At 46.2% G+C, this 20,839-nt stretch overlaps 1 protein-coding gene across 5 annotated transcripts in view; it reads right to left on the bottom strand.

The window, feature by feature from the left end:
- RYK (receptor like tyrosine kinase) overlaps positions 1-20,839 on the bottom strand; it is a 1,376,634-nt gene that overhangs the window by 1,227,604 nt on the left and 128,191 nt on the right. For all 5 annotated transcript variants that reach the window (XM_033957872.1, XM_033957871.1, XM_033957870.1 and 2 more), the window contains exon 3: positions 7,682-7,781. In XM_033957872.1, the coding sequence (XP_033813763.1) occupies positions 7,682-7,781 (100 nt within the window). The remainder of the gene's footprint in view (positions 1-7,681; positions 7,782-20,839) is intronic.

The raw sequence follows: 20,839 nt of genomic DNA, 5'->3' as shown, positions 1-20,839 counted from the left end.
TCTCAGAGATCCTGACGGTACCCAGGGCCGATGAGAAGAGGCAGATGGAGCTGCAAGCAATCAGCGCGTGGATACGGCGCTGGTGTCAGGAAGAAAGATTCCAATTCACGCGCAACTGGACGACATTCTGGGGAAAGAGCAAGCTATTCAGGAAGGACGGACTGCACCTCAACAGAGACGGAACGAGGCTACTTGCAGGCAACATCAAGAGAGAAGTTTTTAAACTAGGAAGAAGGGGAAAGCCGGCTGTCGACCGAGAGAGAGTCGATGATTCGATAACCGGTATACCCAGATGATACTGTGCAGAAAGATAGAGGGGAAGACTCACCAGATCACAGGCAAGACAGAACAAAAGGAACACAAGAGGTAAGGAAATGCAAGAAAGGAACAGGCAGCAAACTCAAGTGTATATACACGAACACAAGGAGCCAAAGGAATAAGATGGGCGAATTAGAAGCTATGGCACAAAAAGATTACGGAAACATGATGGACTGAGGAAAACGTCTGGGACACTGTGCTACTGGGATACAAACTATATCGCAGAGACAGAGTGGCAAAAAAAGGTGGGGGCATTGCCATATACGTCAAAGAGGGAATAGAATCTACTGGAGAGAACACGCCACAACAGATGGATAAGTTAGAGTCTCTATGGGTCAAAATTCTGGGAACAAATGGACTGGAAACGAAGATCGACATCTACTACCGATCCCCAGGGCAGTCCAAAGAAATTGATGGAGAAATGATGGATGAGATTAAACGCAAGTGCAAGGGAGGCAACGCAGTTATCATGGGTGACTTCAACTATCCGGGTATAGACTGGAACCTAGGCACTAGGGAGACCAAGGTCCTGGTTGCTTTAGGCGATTGCTTCCTGGAATAATTTGTCAAGAAAAATACAAGAGGAAATGCAATTCTGGACTTAATTCTAAATAGATTGTGAGGACCGGCACAAGATGTAGAAGTAGAAGGGACACTGGGAAACAGCGATCACAACATGATCCACATGAACCTGGACGCTGGGGCGAAACATCGGTCTAGAACGACAGCCACGGCACTGAACTTCCGAAAAGGGAATTATGAAAGGATGAGACTCGTGGTGGGGAAGAAGATTAAGAAGAGGATAAGCACTGTAAAAATGTTAGAGCAAGATTGGTCACTTTTTAAAAACACAGTCACTGAGGCGCAAAATCTATATATACCACGTACCAACAAGGGATCAAAGAGGAAAAGAACAAGGAACTGGCTTGGCTCACTGTAGAGGTGAAGGAAGCAATCAGAGACAAGAAAACTTTGTTTAAGCAATGGAAAAGGTCAGGAATGGATGAAAACTGGAATAAGCACAAACATCAACGCAGGTGCCATAAGGCGGTGAAAGGGGCCAAAAGAGACTACGAGGCCAAAAACTTAAGGCCTTCTTTCCGATATATTAAGGGGAAATGACCAGCGAAAGAAGCTGTGGGGTCGTTGGATGACCAAGGAATAAAGGGAGTGCTAAAAGAGGACAAAGCAATCGCTGACAAACTGAACACATTTTTTGCGTCTGTATTAGAGAGTTGCGCGGGGACAGAAATCCCACCCGTCCCCACCCGTCCCCGCCAAAATCCCACCCATCCCCACCCGTCCCCGTGAGGAATCCCTCCGTCCCCACCCGTCCCCGTGAGGAATCCCTCCGTCCCCACCCGTCCCCGCGAGGAATCCCCTCCGTCCCCACCCGTCCCCGCGAGGAATCCCCTCTGTCCCCACCCGTCCCCGCGAGGAATCCCCTCCGTCACCATCCTTCCCTATAAACTTCAGAAATAGTTATTTTATTTAATTATGCTACTGAATTAAAGGCTCTGGTAGAGACCCATTTACAAATAAGCAAAGAGACTATTAATTTGGAAATATTAATTGGGAAGAATACATACTTTGTAAATGGGTTTCTACCAGAACCTCTAATGTAAATATAAAATATAAATACTCAGCTGATGAGAACCCACAAACTGTCAGCTGAGGACTTCCTTTGCAGTTGGCCTGGGGTCCCTTTTGCCAAGCTTGGCAGGCAGCAGTAGCGTCCCTGAGTCACAGATGCTGGCACCTCAGTGGCTCATGGATGCTGCCAGCGACTGCTGCGCTTGGTGGAGGGGAGTTATGACCATCTCTAGAGGAGGTCCTCTGCTGGCGGTGCTTGGGGATCCCCACCAGTCACAGCAAGGGCCAACAAGTACTTCAACACTGTAGAAATAAAACCAGAAATGCATTTCCTTTTCTTTTGAACACAAAACAAAGATATCTGCCATATACATTTCCCAAGGCAGATGACTCTATGCAATGTCACCTCGGTAACAAAATACAAAAATAGACAAATACACCCCCTCCCTTTTTACTAAACCACAATAGTAGGTTTTAGCTGAATGCCTCGCGCTGCTCTCAATGCTCATAGGTTCCCTGCGCTAAAAAACAATATTGCGGTTTAGTAAAAGGGAGCCATAGTGCAAAATATAGACAGCAGATATAAATTCTCAAAACAGACACATTTTGATCACTAAATTGAAAATAAAATCATTTTTCCTATCTTTGCTGTTTGGTGATTTCATGAGTCTCTGGTTGCACTTTCTTCTTCTGACTGTGCATCCAATCTTTCTTCCTTTCTTTCAGCCTCCTGTATGTTTCCTCTCCTCCAGACCTCATTCTCTCCCCCAACTTTTTCTTTCTGTCTCCCTGTTCCCCCTTCTTTCTGTCTCTCTGTCTGCCCCCTTTCTTTCTTTCTCCGTGCCCTCCCCCAAGCCACTCGGTTTGCTGCCACCGCCATCGGGGAATAGTCCCCAAGCCACCGCTGTCCCAAGCTTTCCCTGCAGAAGCGTCGCGCTGACCAGCATTCCGCTCCCTGACGTCAATTCTGACGTAGGAGAGGAAGTTCCGGGCCAACAAGGCATTTCTCCTCATTCCATCCAGCCTGAGCCCCATCTCTCCTTGATCCAGCATTTCCCTTCTGTGTCTGTCAGAATTACCATTCCACCTATTTTCCAGCATCACCCTTCTTTGTGTCCATCTCACCTATATCCCTATCTCACCACTTTTTCAGAATCTTCATTTGTCTCTGTCCTTGTCTTTACCCCATATTCACCATTTGCCCTTTCAATGTCTTTATCTCCCCCCCCCCACACACACTTTTTCAGCATTACTTCTATGTCTCTATTTCACCTCCTCTTCATGTCCCCTCTGTATCTCTATCCTTATTCAGAAGGTCCTGCTTACCCTTTCTCTTCTTTGTGTCACTATCTCCATTTTCAGCTTTCCCCCCTTTTCCTTTGTTAATGCACCCTGTAGCCAGAATCTTTCCACCCTCCCTCCACTCCGGCCCAACCCAGTATGAAATATTTCCTTTTGTTTCTCTCCCCTCTCTCTTCTCCTCCCTCACCCACGAGTCCTGCATCTGGCCCTCTCCCTTCTACCTGCACCTGGCAACACCCCCCTGCTCCGCGGCTCTCTTAAGCAACTCGTCAGCAGCTGTGATCAAGACAAGCTGCCGACATCGAGGCCTTCCCTCTACGAGTCCCGCCTTTGTGGAAAAAGGAAGTTGAAACAAGCGGGACTCGCAGAGGGTAGGCCCCGACGTCAGAAGCTGCTGCTGAGTTGCCGAAGAGAGCCGCAGGTAGAAGGGAGAGGGAGATAGGAAGGCTGTAGAAGCTCCGGAGCATGACACCGAACCCGGCCAGGATGATTTCTTTTTCAGGCTGCTGCTGCCGCTGCCATCCCCCACCCGAAATGACAAAAAACAGCCTAATGCCCGCGTCGGGAAATAGCCATGCTGAGCAGTGAGCTCAGCACGTACACAGATGAAAGCCTTGCTTGCTGATTGGTCCGGCGGCACGGTGGGGCGGGGCCGCCGGACCAATCAGCAAGCAAGGCTTTCATCTGTGTACGTGCTGAGCTCACTGCTCAACATGGCTATTTCCCGACACGACGCCAGACTTGTAATCTGCATGCTTGCATCGCCAGAATTTAGGTAGGTTGTTTTCATCCCCGTGGGAATCCCGTGGGCAAGGGGGCGTCCCCGTGGGAGTCCCGTGGGTCAGGGGGGCATCCCCGTGGGAGTCCCGTGGGCCAGGGGGCGTCCCCGTGGGAGTCCCGTGGGCCAGGGGGGGAACCCGCGGGATCCCCGCGGGACCCGCGGGATCCCCGCGATCCCCGTTCCCGTGCAGACCTCTAGTCTGTATTTACTGAAGAGGATATACACAGCATACCAGAACCCATCAGGCTATATGCCGGAAACAAAGACAGGAAATTAACAGAGTTGTCGGTCAGTCTAAAAGAGGTATGCAGTCAGATTGAAAGGTTTAAGAGCGATAAATCCGCGGGACTAGATGGCATCCATCCGAGGGTCATCAAGGAACTGAAAGGGTTTATAGCTGAACTACTTGAATCTGTCGATCAAATCGGGAAAGATTCCGGAAGACTGGAAGGTGGCAAATGTTACACCGATCTTCAAAAAAGATTTAAGGGGAGATCCGGGAAACTACAGACCGGTAATTCTGACCTCGGTACCGGGAAAGATGGTAGAGGTGCTGATAAAGGACAGCATCATTGATCACCTCAACGGACACGGTCTGATGAGGACCAGCCAGCACAGTTTCAGCAAAGGCAGATCTTGTTTGATGAACTTGCTGCACTTCTTCGAGGCAGTAAACAGGCAGATAGACAAGAGTGACCCGGTCGACATTGTATATCTGGATTTTCAGAAAGCGTTTGACAAGGTTCCACATGAACGACTACTTCAGAAAATTGCGAGCCATGGAATCGAGGGTGAAATACGTGGATTAAAAACTGGCTGGAGCATAGGAAACAGAGAGTGGGGAAAAATGGACAATACTCGGACTGGAAGAGCGTCATCAGTGGGGTGCCATAGGGCTCGGTGCTTGGACTCGTGCTCTTCAACATCTTTATAAATGATCTTGACATTGGTACGACAAGTGAGATGATTAAATTTGCGGACGATACGAAAGTTATTCAGAGTAGTGAAAACATAGGGGGATTGCGAAGATCTGCAACGTGACATAATGAAGCTCGAGAAATGGGTATCGACATGGCAAATGAGGTTCAACGTAGATAAGTGTAAAATGATGCATGTCGGTAACAAAAATCTCATGCACGAATACAGGATGTCCAGGGCGGTACTTCCAGGAAAGAGGCTTGGGAGTTCTGATCGACAAGTTGATGAAGCCATCTGCGCAATGCGAGGCGGCGGCGAAAATGGCGAAGAATGCTAAGAATGATTAAGAAGGGCATCACGAACAGATCGGAGAAGGTTATCATGCTGCTGTACCGGGCCATGGTGCGCCTTTACCTGAAGTCTTGCATCCAGCACTTGTCACCATGCATGAAGGACACGGTACTACTTGAAAGGGTCCAAAGAAGAATGACTAAAATGGTTAAGGGGCTGGAGGAGTTGCCGTACAGTGAAAGATTGGAGAAACTGGGCCTCCTCTCACTTGAAAAGTGGAGACAGAGGGGACATGATCGAAACATTCAAAATAATGAAGGGAATAGACTTAGCAGATAAAGATTGATTGTTCACCTTCTCCAAGGTAGGGAGAACAAGGGGGCACTCTCTAAAGTTGAAAGGGGATAGATTCCGTACAAACATAAGGAAGTTCTTCTTCACCCAGAGAGTGGTAGCAAACTGGAACGCTCTTCCGGAGTCTGTTATAGGGGAAAATACCCTCCAGAGATTCAAGACAAAGTTGGACAAGTTCCTGCTAAACTGGAACACACGCAGGTGAGGCTAGACTCATTTAGAGCACTTGTCTTTGACCTGGGGGCCGCTGCGTGAGCGGACTGCTGGGCATGATGGACCACTGGTCTGACCCAGCAGCAGCAATTCTTATGTTCTTACGTAAAATTTCAGACTCCAGGTAGTTTCTTTCTGCCACAGTGGTTAAGCAAAGTTGGCATTTTAGGTCACATGAGGCATGGGAGTGGATCGATTGCTTTTGTTCAACCAACCCTAGCTCCTGACCAAATTGAGATAGATCCAAAAAATTTTGCAGTTTCATTTGAGACCCTAGACAACACCCCTGTAAAATTTGATTGGATTTCAAGGGTGTCTAGCATGGGCGGTTTTCAGTATTGGTCCACTTGACATGGAATAATGACCCGAGAGTGGGGAGAAGACGCTGAAGGAACGTGGAGAGGAGGAGAGAGTAGGGGGAAGACGCTGAAGGAATGTGGGTAGGAGGAGTGGGGAGATGACACTGAAGGAACGTGGGTAGGAGAGGGGGAGAAGACGCTGAAGGAACGTGGGTAGGAGGAGAGAGTGGGGAAATGATGCTGAAGAACGTGGGTAGGAGAAGGGGGAGAAGACGAAGGAAAGTGAGTAGGAGACAGTGGAACAGACACTGAAAGGAACCGGCTGTAAGGAAGGGATAAAGAAAAAAAAAAGGAACATGCTGGATTGGGGAGACAAATACCAGATCTGAGGGGAGGAAAAGAGGTGAGAGATGCTTAAAACCACCTGGGGGAGGGAAGGAAAGATGGAAGGGAAGACGACAAAGATGCCAGACTATGGGAGGAGCTGAGGGAAGAAGATGGGTGCCAGACCAATGGGGGAGAGGGAGAGATGGAAGGGAGAGGTACAGTAACAGAGCATATGGAAGAGGCAGAGAGAAGGCAGACAGTGGATGGAAGGAATTGAATGAGAAGAAGATGAGGAAAGCAGACACCAGACAACAAAGGTTAAAAAAAAAATTATATTTCTTTTCTTTTTTTTGCTTTAGGATAACGTAGTATAGTAACAAAGCCCTGCCAGCTGAAGATCTTTTTCTCTAGTTCGGCAGCCAGAACTTTGATTTATAAAATGACAATTGTACAGAATATTGTTTCTTTTTATACTTTAATAAAATAAGTTCAGTATAAAACTATTCAAGGCTTGTGTGGATGGGATCAGATGGTTTTCGGGAACAGGACGGGGATGGGGATCGAGCTCGAGCTCACAGGGATGGGGACACATTTTTTCCCCATGTCTACTGCACATCCTATTTTATACCTTTAGGCCACATAGCAATTAGTACATGCACTTAGCTTTGGTAAAAGAGCCCTTAAATTTTTTGCAGATTATATTCCAGACATATCTATGGTATACGAAAACTTTCATGATTAGGTTTGGTCCAGAACATGTGAATTAATTTCTGACACAGCCATTGGGGGGGGGGGGTCGACTACCATGTCCAGAGTCTCAAAAAAAAAAAAACCAATGTAACATACTTTTGTTACCACTGATAAAAAGCATAAGCCAAATTCTATTTAAGATAAAGGTAAATAAATAAATTTTTTTAAATAGAGACATACATTTTACATAATTGCAACAGAAAAATATGGAAAATATTTTAATTTTTCATTTGCCTTTATGAAAAGTGTGCAAAATGCCTTACATTTTGATACAATAAATTAATGAGGCAAAAAGCAATAAACATGACTTCTCAATGGCACAAGTTTGTCAGGGTATGAAACTTGTATTTTAACTCTAGCTTTACTAGTCTCAGTCCATTGCCATATCCACTTGGGATGTGCAATATAGCTATTATAAGTATGTCTGAAAAACTGTATATTTTCCCAATGGAGAAAATAAGCTTTTAAGTCAGTACCAGAAAATATTATATTCCATACTTGTAGCTCCAACTTGGAGAGAAGAATAAATACTCACCTGACAAAAAACGAGGGACTTCCCCCTGACCCGAGATATTGGCTTGAGGTGTGCTCACTGCCAAAGGACGGTCCACCTGAAATCCTAGTTTATATTCAATCTGAAATGGCATAAGCAGGGAATAAACATCAGATGGTATATAGTTTTAAAGATGGATTATACATTATTATACATTAGACAACAAGGGGACTTGACTACTTTTAAGAAACATTTGAAACAATATTTAATTTACTTAATTTAATTTAATTCTTATATACCGCTAATAACCGTGAGGTTTCTAAGCGGTTTACAAAAATGAATGCATTAAAAGATACAATAAATAAAAATAAATAAGATAGGTACTTGGAAATTCCCTAACTGTCCCAAAGGCTCACAATCTAACTAAAGTACCTGAAGAGACAATTTATGAAAAATAAAGATAAAATATAAAGACAGAGATAGATATTGAGATAGAAATGAATATTCCACCAAGTAATGAATAAATAAATTTAAAGATAGAATTAAAAATAAATAAGTAAAATAAATAAAAAATAGAGATAAAAAATAAGTATCAAGAGAAATAAAAATATATATATTTAAAGTATTCTCCCCTTCTGGATCGGGGGAGGGGTGTAACTGTGATCAGGTGCCCTGCTGGAGAGGGGCTCCCGATACTGCTGCTAGTCTCGGTGAGCCGTTGGCACCGCTTCTTTTGAAGTGTTCTCCCTGCTGGATCGGGGGAGGGGTGTAACTGTGATCAGGTGCCCTGCTGGAGAGGGGATCCCGATACTGCTGCTGGTAAAATGTAAATATGAAAAATAAGCATTGAGCGCTTATATCTCTCTTAGGATTTGAATGATGAGCTTATGGGAGGATTGTGTAATTGTTTATTATTTATGAAGAAAGATTAGGCTTCTTACCTTTGCTAATCTTCTTTCTTGTAAATCTCCTCTGTAATCTACATTGTAGGGTATTCAATCCCTTCCAGCCTTGGACTGTAGGAAACTCAAACCAAATTCTCACCCCTCCTCCTTTGGTCATCTCCTGGGACACTCCCCTTCAATTTCAGTCAGTACACAAGCCAGGTAGAGCTATAGCCAAAAAAGAAGAGAGAGAGGGAACGGGGAACTCCCCAATACATAATCAATGCTGCTTATGAAAACCAGAGATACTGGGGCCCCACTGGTCCAGCATTGGCAGACCAAATCTCATAGGTTGGAAGATCTTAAATTTGTGATTTTGGAAGTTCCAAGTTTAAAGAGAGGTGGAAACAAGCAGGCATGGTTATGGAAGAGAGAACAGTCATGGATATTTTACTGGCAGACAGTGACCCCTACTGGATTAAATCGGGAGGTGGAGTGGTGGGCGTTTCTACACTGATGATTGACACCTAGGCATAGTATTTAAACTGGGGGATCAGCTGCTTCTGATCTCAACAGGAAATGCAATCGGTTCAGAAGTGAAGATTCAGGTATCCAGCCAGCAGCGTCGTGAGTTTGTGAGAGTTTATAGGGTTTGAATTCTTACAATGGTTTGTCTCTGTCTTCTTTCGTTAGGAAGTTGTTGAACTTGATGTTCCATCCAGCATGGGGGTTCTCTGAAGAAGCCTGTTGGCGAAACGCGTTAGGACCCACCTGTACCTGCTGTAGCAAGTTGGCTTCCTAAACTTTCACAGCTAAGTTTTGCCTATTTTGAGGATCATAGTTTTCACTTAAGTATTGGACATTTTAAACGGACATTTAGTAGAAAAAAGAAAAATAGTCAAAAAAGACACTCACCAAAATTTAAATACCTTTCTACCATTTGAGGATGGTGCTATGATAGACTCTTTGAAAGTCCTTACAGGGGTTTCTGCCCTAGTTTGGTCACTTTCTGAGCACCTTCGAGGTTTCCTTTTTTGTTAGCTTATGAAAACCACCCATAAAACTATTAATGCCCACAGGCGAAACATAGCATAAATATTGAACTTGAACAAGAACCAATTTGGAACATTACAAATTTGGATAAAGGAGACAGCCTGAGGGTTCAGAAGGGGGCAACCACCCTGGAACCCCTTTAACCTTATAAGAAAGGACAAGAACGGAATTCTAAGTGAGGCTGGTAAAGACCAAAAAGTGGAATGGATGCTACTGGTCTATAGTTGGTTGCTACTGCTAGTGATTCTTTACGATTTTTTGGAATTGGGGTTATTATAATGCAGTGGTCTCAAACTCAAACCCTTTGTGGGGCCACATATTGGATTTGTAGGTACTTGGAGGGCCGCAGAAAAAATAGTATATGCCTTATTAAAGAAATGACAATTTTGCATGAGGTAAAACTCTTTATAGTTTATAAAACTTTCCTTTAACAGTTAAAAGGAAAGATATATAAACTATAAAGCAATGTTACTTACCATAACAGTTGTTATCCAGGGACAGCAGGCAGCTATTCTCACTAATGGGTGACGTGATACAACGGAGCCCCAATGCAGACGCTTCTTTGAAGAAAACTCAAAAGTTTCGAGTCAACCGCACCGCGCATGCGTGAGTGCCTTCCCGCCCGATGTACCGGGCGTGTCTCCTCAGTTCAACTAGCTAGCAGAGAAGCCAACCCAAGGGAGGTGGGTGGGATGTGAGAATAGCTGCCTGCTGTCCCTGGATAACAACTGTTACGGTAAGTAACATTGCTTTATCCCAGGACAAGCAGGCAGGTATTCTCACTAATGGGTGACCTCCAAGCTAACCAGAATGGGATGGTGGGAGAGTTGGCAACTTAGAAGAATAAATTTTGCAATAATGTTTGGCCAAACTGTCCATCCCGTCTGGAGAAAGTATCCAGACAATTGTGTGAAGTGAAGGTATGAATCGAGGACCAAGTGGCAGCTTTACAAATCTCCTCAACCGGTGTTGATCTGAGGAAAGCTACAGAAGCTGCCATCGCTCTGACCTTATGGGCTGTGATTTTTCTGTCAAGGGGCAATCCAGACTGGGCATAGCAGAATGAGATGCAAGCCGCCATTCAGTTGGAGATGGTGCGCTTAGAAACAGGACGTCCCAACTTGTTTGGATCAAAGGAGATGAAAAGTTGAGGAGCAGTTCTGTGAGGTTTGGTGCATTCTAGGTAGAAGGCTAGAGCACGCTTGCAGAGTATGCTGGGCAGATTATCCAGGGTGAGAATGTGTCTTTGGAAAGAACACTGGAAGCACAATGGATTGGTTGAGATGAAATTCTGAGACAACTTTAGGAAGGAATTTCAGGTGCGTGCTGAAAACCACCTTGTCATGATGGAATACTGTAAAAGGCGGGTCCGCAACCAAGGCTTGTAGCTCACTGACTCTTCGGGCAGAGGTGAGGCCAATGAGAAACACCACTTTCCAAGTGAGGTTCTTCAGGTGAGCCTTGTGAAAAGGTTCAAATGGAGGCTTCATAAGTTGTGAAAGAACAACATTGAGGTCCCAAACCACTGGAGGAGGTTTGAGGGGAGGGTTGACATGGAACAGTCCTTTTATGAATCTGGAAACCACAGGGTGAGCAGATAGAGGTTTCCCTTAAAGAGGCCGATGGAAAGCAGCAATTGCACTAAGATGGACTCGGATCGAAGTAGACTTGAGGCCAGAATGAGACAGGTGCAAAAGATAGTCCAAAACCGAAGATAAGGAGGAGTGTTGAGGCTCCTGGCATTGGGAAACACACCAAGCAGAGAATCTAGCCCATTTTTGGTGGTAGCATTGCCTAGTAGCTGGCTTCCGTGAAGCTTCCAGGATGTCCCTCACAGGTTGGGAAAACTGTAGGGGGGGTTACGTTGAGAGGAACCAAGCAGGTTGGGGTGAAGCAGAGATCCCTGATGCTGTGTAAGCAGAGATGGAAAAACTGGTAGAAGATATGGCTCCCTGCTGCTGAGTTGAAGTAGAAGGGAGTACCAAGGTTGCCTGGGCCACCGTGGAGCAATCAGGATCATGGTGGCATGGTCTGACTTCAGCTTGACCAGGGTCTTTGAATGAGAGGAAATGGAGGAAATCGTATAGAAAGCGATTCGTCCAGTCCAGGAGGAATGCATCTGCCTCGAGGCGCTGAGGGGTGTAGATCCTGGAGCAGAAGTGAGGCAGTTTGAAGTTGTGGGGGGCTGCAAAGAGGTCTATCTGAGGCGTGCCCCACAGAGAGAAGATGTGAAGAAAGGGCGTGGAGTTGAGAGTCCACTCATGAGGTTGCAGAAGACGGCTCAAGCTGTCTGCTAAGGCATTGTCCGCCCCCTGAATGTAGACCGCTCTGAGAAAGATGTTGTTGCGAGTCGCCCAATTCCATACCTTCAGAGTTTCCTGGCAGAGGGAGGCCGATCCCGTGCTTCCCTGCTTGTTCACGTAGTACATGGCAACCTGGTTGTCTATGCGGATGAGGACAACCTGGTCGCGCAGGAGATGTTGAAAGGTCTGGAGGGCGTTGAAGATCGCCCTGAGCTCCAGGAGATTGATGTGGCACTGGCGGTCCATGCTGGTCCAGTGGCCCTGGGTACGGAGACCATCTAAGTGAGCCCCCCAAGCATAAGTCGACGAGTCGGTCGTGACGACTTTCTGATGACGGGGGATGTGGAATAACAAGCCTCTGGATAGATTGGAGGAGAGCATCCACCAGCGAAGAGGCTGTTGTAGAGCAGGAGTGACCCTGATGGGGCGAATCAGAGGGTCGGACGTCTGGGACCATTGGGACGCCAGGGTCCATTGGGGAATCCTGAGGTGAAGTCTGGCAAGCGGAATCACATGAACTGTAGAGGCCATGTGGCCTAGGAGGACCATCATTTGTTTCGCTGAGATGGACGGGCGAGAGGACAGTGAGTGGCAAAGGTAGAGAAGAGCATCCCTGTGTGGGGGAGGGAGGAACGCTCTGAGTTGGGTAGTATCCAGAATCGCTACAATGAAGGAAATAGTCTGGGAAGGTTGCATATGGGATTTGGGGAAGTTGATCTCGAATCCCAGATGTTGCAGTAACCAAATTGTCTTCTGGATCGCGAGAGCGGCTCCCTGAGATGTGGAATCCTTGATGAGCCAGTCGTCCAGGTAAGGAAACACCTGGAGGCCATGGTTCCTGAGTGCTGCAGCCACCACAACCAGGCATTTGGTGAAGACTCTGGGTGACGAGGTCAGGCCGAAGGGGGGCACTCAGTATTGGAGATGAAGGTGTCCCACCCTGAATCTGAGATATTGACGGGAGGCTGGATGAATTGGAATGTGAGTGTAGGCCTCCTTGAGATCCAGTGAGCATAACCAGTCATTCTGCTTGAGGAGGGGGGTACAGTGATGCCAGGGTCAGCGAACTTTTCTTTGACCAGATATTTGTTGAGTACCCTAAGGTCCAAAATGGGTCGCAGGTCGCCCGTCTTCTTCGGAACAAGGAAGTATCGAGAGTAAAACTCCTTGTTCTGTTGGTCCTGGTGGACCGGTTCGACAGCCCCTAGCTGTAACAAGGCCTGAGCTTCCTGAAGAAGAAGGGCGGTCTTTGGTGATGGTTGTCCATCGGTTGTACAAATGATGGAGGCGACTTCCGATGGGTGGATTTACTGAGAAAGGGAGGACGATGGAGGATATGTCCTCTTTGAGACAGTCAAAAGGGCTGGGGAGCCTTAGGCGCAGCCGGTGGCTGAGGCTTATGCTGGTGTTTCTGCGGGTGCTGCCTCATCACAGGCTGTCTGCTGGGGGGAGCCTGTTTTGGAGGATAACGCCGATGGTATACCAACGGTGGGCGTGGCTGGCGAGGGGGAGCAGGCCTGGGCTTCGGACGTAAGATGGACTGGAAGGATTGCTTGTGGTCCGACTGCTTCTTGGTCACCGCCTCGATGGACTCGTCGAAGAGGTTGGTGCCAACGCAGGGAACGTTTGCAAGCCTGTCCTGGAGGTTGGGGTCCATGTCGATGGTCCTCAGCCATGCCAGCCGGCGCATAGCCACTGAACATGCTGTTGCCCGAGTTCAAAGGCGTCATATGAGGACTGCATCAATTGTACCCAGAGCTGGGACAGCGAGGCCAGTGCTTCTTGGTACTCGAAATGTGCCCTCGTGACCACGTAGTGCATAAACTTCTGGAATACCGATAGGAGGAACTCCAAGTATGTTGTGAAGTGGAAGTTGTAGTTCAGAACTCTCGAGGCCATCATGGAGTTCTGGTAAACTCTCCTGCTGAATCGGTCCTTGGTTTTCCCTTCTCTGCCAGGCGGGACGGCGGCGTAGAACTGGGAGGGGTGGGATCACTTCAATGATGACTCCACCAACAGGGACTGGTGGGAGAGTTGAGAGCTGTCGAACCCTTTACGATGGACCGTGTGGAATCTGGTGTCCAGTTTACTCGGGACAGCAGGGATGGAATAAGGTGTCTCGAGACATCGAGCGAAAGTCTGGTCCAGAAGCTTGTGCAACGGAAGCTTAAGGGACTCAGCAGGTGGTTGAGGGAGGCGCATAGTCTCCAGGTATTCCTTTGAGAATTTGGAACCTGTATCCAGTCCATGTCCTCAGCCATCTGCCGAAGGAACGAGGAGGACAGTTGGTCTGTCATTGCCTGGCTTTGTGATGGGCTCGATGAGGTCGAGGCTTCCGGATCCGCTGGGGATAGGGATCAAGATGGTGAGATAGATCCCATTGTGTCCTCGAGTTCTGGCATCGATGGAGGTGAATACTCCAGGTATGCTTGCTTCCACCGAGGCGAGGCATGCCTGGATGAGTGTCTCGAGGAATGCCTCGATCGGTGTCGAGAGGTTGGCCTCGATGGACGGGGCGAGGCAGGCTTCGTTGAGGCCCCCAGGTAGTGGATGGGGCTGGAAGCGGTCGATCGAAGCAGGGGTTGCTGCCGTAGAGGTTCAAACCCCGTCGGAGTGATTGGTTCCAATGGAGGCATTCGCAAAGACTCTGCTCCTTGCATTGAATGAATCAGCTCCAATGAAGGCACTCGCAAAGACTCTGTTCCTTGCATCAAGTGATTCGGCTCCAACGGAGGCACTCGCAAAGACTCTGCTCCTTGCATCGAGTGCATCGGTTCCAAAGGTGGCATGGGCAAAGACTCTGCTCCTTGCGATGCATGCATTGTTGCCAGACTGGACACTCGCAGAGACTCTGCTCCCTGTTGAGAGGGTGTTCCCCATTGAGGCACTGGAGGCGGCTCGACCTCGCGAGAGGCCTCCGCATGCCCAGGCTGGATTTGGGAGAGAAGCTGAGGCCCCATCGTGGTAAAGAGCTCGATGAAATGCTTCTGTAACATGTTCTGGAATGAGGCCAGCAAGGATGGATCCGCATCTGAAATGGGACCAACTGCGCGGGCCTCGCGTTCCCTCGGAGCATTGTGTGAGTGCTTGGACTTCGAGGCCTTGGGCATTATCAACACTACTGGGGGAATGGGCTGCTGAGCTACCTGACCTGAGGTTGAGGAAGGCATCACAGCAGGCGCTGGAGTCTGAGCCGGAACAAAGGAGGAGGGCTTGATGAGACTCGGCGCCGCAGAGGAGGAAGGCTGTGGAGTTGCGGATGATGTCAAAGGTGCGGGATCCTTTGAAGTTGACGGATTCGTCGAGGACTCCATGAAGAGCGATTCCCACAGGACGCAACGGCGCTTGAAAGCACGTGCGGTGAGTGTGGAGCAAGGCCAGCACGATTTCGGGATGTGTTCAGGCCCGAGTCACCGAACACAGCGTCGATGAGGGTCCGTTAGCGAAATCGCGCGCTGGCACTTGTCACACTTTTTAAAAACGGTAATAGGCCGGGACATAGGCCAAAAAAGCTCCGCCGCAAGATCGAAGCTGCGGGGCTGCGGCCACGTGGCCTTCCTGGTCGAACGGTACGAAGAATTTTTTTTTTTTTTAAACAATAAAACACAATGAAAATCAGCGATTACGATCAATTAAAATCAAAACCGCGGACTTTTAGAAGGCACAAGCGAAGGAACTTTACGCAGAGAGTCGAAGACGGACTTCTCGGCTCTGCGGAAAAGTAAGAACTGAGGAGACACGCCCGGTACATCGGGCGGGAAGGCACTCGCGCATGTGCGGTGCGGGCGACTTGAAACTTCGAGTTTTCTTCAAAGAAGCGTCCGCATCGGGGCTCCGTTGGATCACGTCACCCATTAGTGAGAATACCTGCCTGCTTGTCCCGGGATAAAGAGTTTTACCTTATGCAAAATTGCCATTTATTTAATAAGACATTAACTATTTTTTTCTGCGGCCCTCCAAGTACTCTATTTTTTCTGCAGCCCTCACATTTAAAGTTTAATATCTTTTCTTTCTCAAAACTGACACATTTCAATCACTATATTGAAAATAAAATCATTTTCCCTACCTTTGTTGTCTGGTGACTTTATTTTTCTGTGCTTTCAACTATGTTTCCAGGGCCTTCTTGTCCTTTGACTGTTTTTCTCTCCGTCTTCACTTTCTGCCTTGCATCCATCTTTGGCATTAACTTAATGTTCAATTTTTCTGCTTTCTTTTCAAAATCTACATTTCCATGTCTTACCTTCCCTTCCTATCTCTTTCTTCTTCCGTCCTATTTCCATGGTCTGGCATCTCTTTCCTTCCTTTCTCTCTCTCCCTCCTTCCTTCCTTTCCCCTGGTCTAGCATATGTCTCCTTCTCTTCCCCCATGCCCTGGCATCTCTCCCACCCCTCCATGGTCTGATATTTCCTTTCCTTCCCTCCATACCATGAACTTGGCTTCTTTTGTTCCTCTCCTCTCACTTGTCTTCCTTCTCCTTCCTTCCCTCTCTTTCCCCAATTGGGTGCAGCAGCAACAGAAGCAGCATTTCCCTTCCCCCTTTCCTGTGCAGCAGAAGCATTTCTCTTCCCCTTTCCCTCCCTCTCCCTTTCCCTGTACAGCAGTAGCATTTCCCTAGGGTCCCCCCTTTCCTTTGCAGCAGAAACAATTCTCGTTCCCCTCCCCTTCCGTTCTCTTCCTTGTGGAGCAGCAGCGTGTCTGGCCGGCTCAGTTGATCGTTCCGTTCAAAGCCGCGGGTGGCGGCTCCTCGCGAGATCCGCGCCTGCGTCTGAACCCTCTCTGATGTTGCGACATCAGAGAGGCTTCCGATGCAGGAGTGGATAGCGCGAGGAGCCGCCAACCCGCGGATTTGAACGGAACGATCGACTGAGCCAGCCAGACATGCTGCTGCTCCAAAAGGAAGGGAAGGGGGAAGAGAAATGCTGTTTTGATCGCGTCCAGACCGTGGGCCGCAAAATAGCACCTGGAGAGCCGCATGCGGCCTGTGGGCCGCGTGTTTGAGACCGCTGTTATAATGTGACCATTATTAGTAAGAAATTTTCCATTTTTTAAATTATCGTCAAATAATTCAACAAAGTTAATTTAAAGCTGTTTTCATAATTTCTGGGGACAGGAGTCCAAGACGCAGTGTACTCGTTATATAATTTGATATAATTATTCCATTCTAAATTTTGAAAGGAGTTCCAAATCATATCCGCTGGTATTTCATTTCTTTGTATGTTAACTATTTGATGATCATGTATATCATTTGTCGAACAGTTATTTCTTAGGTTTTTAATTTTTGAATCAAAATGTTGTGCTAGATCATTTGCTTAAGGTAGCTTACTATTATGCATGGATTGAGTGTAGCATGTGGTGTCGAATAAATTCGTAACTAGGTTCAACAGTTCTTTTGTATTGATTCCTTTCGAGTTAATTTTGGATGAGTAGAAAGCTTTACATTTTTATTTTATCAATTATTTGTAGATTTTCATGTTGGATCTCCAGTTGTTCCAGTCTGACAATTTTCCCGTTTTTTTCCAGATCGTTTCCAATCGTCTTACTACTTGTTTCATTTTTAGAAGTTCAGTGTCAAACCATTTATTATATTTATTTGAGCAGCTTTTACTATTTCGTTTAGGGGCAATTTCGCCTAAAATGGATTCGCTTGTTTTCATCTAGTGATCCCAGAAAACGACCCCTTCTTCTATCTCCTCTTGTAATTCATATTGTGACCAATATTCCTCTGGACTGATAAGGCCCCTTGTGAGATGTTCTTTTTTTATCTTTGGGTGCGTTTTGGATTTTAGACGAGACTAAATTAAAGTAAAATAATAAGTGATCATGAAAGGTCACTTGGACACACAAAGTCAGAGGCATGAAGAAAGTACAAGAAATTTATTACGGTATACCGGACTCTAGTGCAGTTAATAGCCTGCCTACTAGAGTGTCAGAAACAGGAAATACACGGACTTTTATGCCCTTTTTGCAAACTAATATATGCAAAAACTACAATTTTCATTTGTTACTTCTATAACTTTTCTACAATTATTATTGGTCCTAAGCTCACACTAGCAGGTCACTTATCTAACTCTTAAAGTTCTAAATGTTAAATGTACAGAAGGGCAGGGTACATCATGGCTCAAACTCTTATCTATTCAGCTTACAATGTGGTAAGATAGGGACATACATTTTAGGCAGATGAAGTCAATAGATTGTACATTTTCTTCAGCTATGTAGACCAGAGCAATATTTTAAACAACAGTTAACCATATCATGACCCTACAATCAGACCAGATATCGTAACACCAAGAACCGTCAGATAGAGAGATGGAAGGTTCTAGTATCTCCTTTGTGGACATAGCTACCACGTCTAGATGATGGCCTTTTTCATGTGTTTGTGTGGTTAGAGGGAGATTATAATTAAGCAAAGATAGAAAGTTTTTAAAATCTTTCGCTTCTGGATTGTCTTCTTCGTCCAAGTGTAAGTTTATGTCTCCTGCAATAATGTTATATGAAGGAATAATCGAATTATGTAGAACAAATTCGCAGAAGTCCACTCTAGCTTTTGTCCAGCTTTTTGGTGGGACATAAAATAATATGCAAGAAAGGGATTCTTCTAGTTCCTTATTGCTAATTTTACAGGCTAATATTTCTAATTGATTGGTCATTTTGGTATCCAATAGTTCAAACTCAAATTCTTCTTTTAAAATCACTGCTAATCCTCCCCCCTCTTCTGCCATCATGATTTAACATGTGAATTTTAAAATTATCTGGTAGAAGGTAATTTATTATTGGATCCTCTTCGGACAATAGCCATGTTTCCGTTAGAAAAAGACAGGCTATTTGTTTGCTGATGATCCAGTCTTTGATTTAAAAAGCTTTATTCCTTAAAGATCTAGTATTAAGATATGCACAAGGAATGGAAGTAGATGTGATAGGTCTGGTAGATATGGTGGTTCTGATACGTTTTACTTCCCTTGCCCTATTTTTAAGGATAATGTCTTCCATTGTTTGTAATTATTTTAATGTGACAGAGGGTAGGGGTAGGGTGAAGGGCCACTACTCGGACTGGAGGAGGGCCACAAGTGGTGTTCCGCAGGGCTCGGTGCTCGGGCCGCTGCTATTTAATATATTCATAAATGATCTAGAAACAGAGATGAAGTGTGAGATAATAAAATTTGCGGACGACACCAAACTATTTAGTGGAGCTCGGACTAAAGAGGACTGCGAAGAATTGCAAAGGGACTTGAACAAACTAGGGGAATAGACGACGAGATGGCAGATGAAGTTCAATGTTGAAAAATGTAAAGTATTGCATGTGGGAAGCAGAAACCCGAGGTACAACTATACAATGGGAGGGATGTTATTGAATGAGAGTACCCAAGAGAGGGACTTGGGGGTAATAGTGGACATGACAATGAAGTCGACGGCACAGTGAGCAGCGGCTACTAAGAGAGCGAATAGAATGCTAGGTATAATCAAGAAGGGTATTACAACCAGAACGAAAGAAGTTATCCTGCCGTTGTATCGGGCGATGGTGCGCCCGCATCTGGAATACTGCGTCCAATATTGGTCGCCATACCTTAAGAAGGATATGGTGTTACTCGAGAAGATTCAGAAGAGAGCGACATGTCTGATAAAAGGGATGGAAAATCTTTCATACGCTGAGAGACTGGAGAAACTGGGTCTCTTTTCCCTGGAGAAGAGGAGACTTAGAGGGGATATGATAGAGACTTACAAGATCATGAAGGGCATAGAGAGAGTAGATAGGGACAGATTCTTCAAACTTTCAAAAAATAAAAGAAGAAGGCATTCTTTCAAAACAAATGCTAGGAAGTTCTTCTTTACCCAACGTGTGGTGGACACCTGGAATGCGCTTCCAGAGGACATAATAGGGCAGAGTACGGTACTGGAGTTTAAGAAAGGATTGGACAATTTCCTGCTGGAAAAGGGGATAGAAGGGTATAAATAGAGAATTACTGCACAGGTCCTGGACATGTTGGGCCGCCGCGTGAGCAGACTGCTGGGCACGATGGACCTCAGGTCTGACCCAGCGGAGGCATTGCTTATGTTCTTATGATTTGCTCTGTCTTCCTATTGGTTAGTAATGTGCCTAATGGGTACCTCAGGATAATGGATTAGATTTAGTTGTGGATAGTGAATTAACATCCTTAATGCTACTGCTTATTAAATAGATTGGTAGTGAGATTGGTAGGAGATTCATGCTTGCAGATAAATGTGTCTCTTTCCTGTCCCAGTAACTATATTGATTTCTCTATCTCTCCCAGGGTCTAGGTCAAACTGACGCTATTATAAATTGACACAATTATAAATTGACACAATTATAAATTGACATTAGCACTCCCCAATTTCTAGGTTATAAATTGACCCTAGTCAGATTGCTCGTTCCTTAACATAGTCGGTTTCGGATAGTACTGACTATGTTGAGCGACATAGCTCTTATGGCTCAGGTCTCTCAATTCGTCTTAAACAAATCTTAATTAAGTGCTTTTCCCTAGCAGAACAGTCTGGTCTTGGCGACAACCCTTAGGTCTATTATTACCAACCCTACCCCCTGAAGAGGCAGAAAGTTCAAAGTTAGAGCTGCAGAGGGCGTCGGGAGGCGGAGCTGGTCTCCCACACCGGCCCGATATCCTTCCCCTGCAGCGGAAGGGCTGGCTTTCGTTGAGGCAGCTCCCGGTAGCAATGGAGCTGCCCTGGAGAGAATAAAGTTGAAAATTTAGAGCCGCACGGAGCGTAGGGAGGCGGAGCTGGTCTCCCACGCCAGCCCGATGTCCTTCCCCTGTAGCAGAAAGGCTGGCTTTCATTAAGAACATTATTCAGAATAGCTGCATTTACACTTTCTGACTGTAATGTTTCCCCTTTGTACAAATGCCTTTTGAAACAAGATTACTCTGTTAATTTTTAATAAACAATATTTGATTGGAGATATTTGTACAAGTATCATCATTTCAGTGCAT

Source organism: Geotrypetes seraphini, chromosome 9, assembly GCF_902459505.1.
Source record: "Geotrypetes seraphini chromosome 9, aGeoSer1.1, whole genome shotgun sequence".
Lineage (NCBI taxonomy): Eukaryota > Metazoa > Chordata > Amphibia > Gymnophiona > Dermophiidae > Geotrypetes > Geotrypetes seraphini.
The sequence above is the reverse complement of the archived record's forward strand: the minus strand, read 5'-3'. Positions and strand labels throughout refer to the sequence as shown.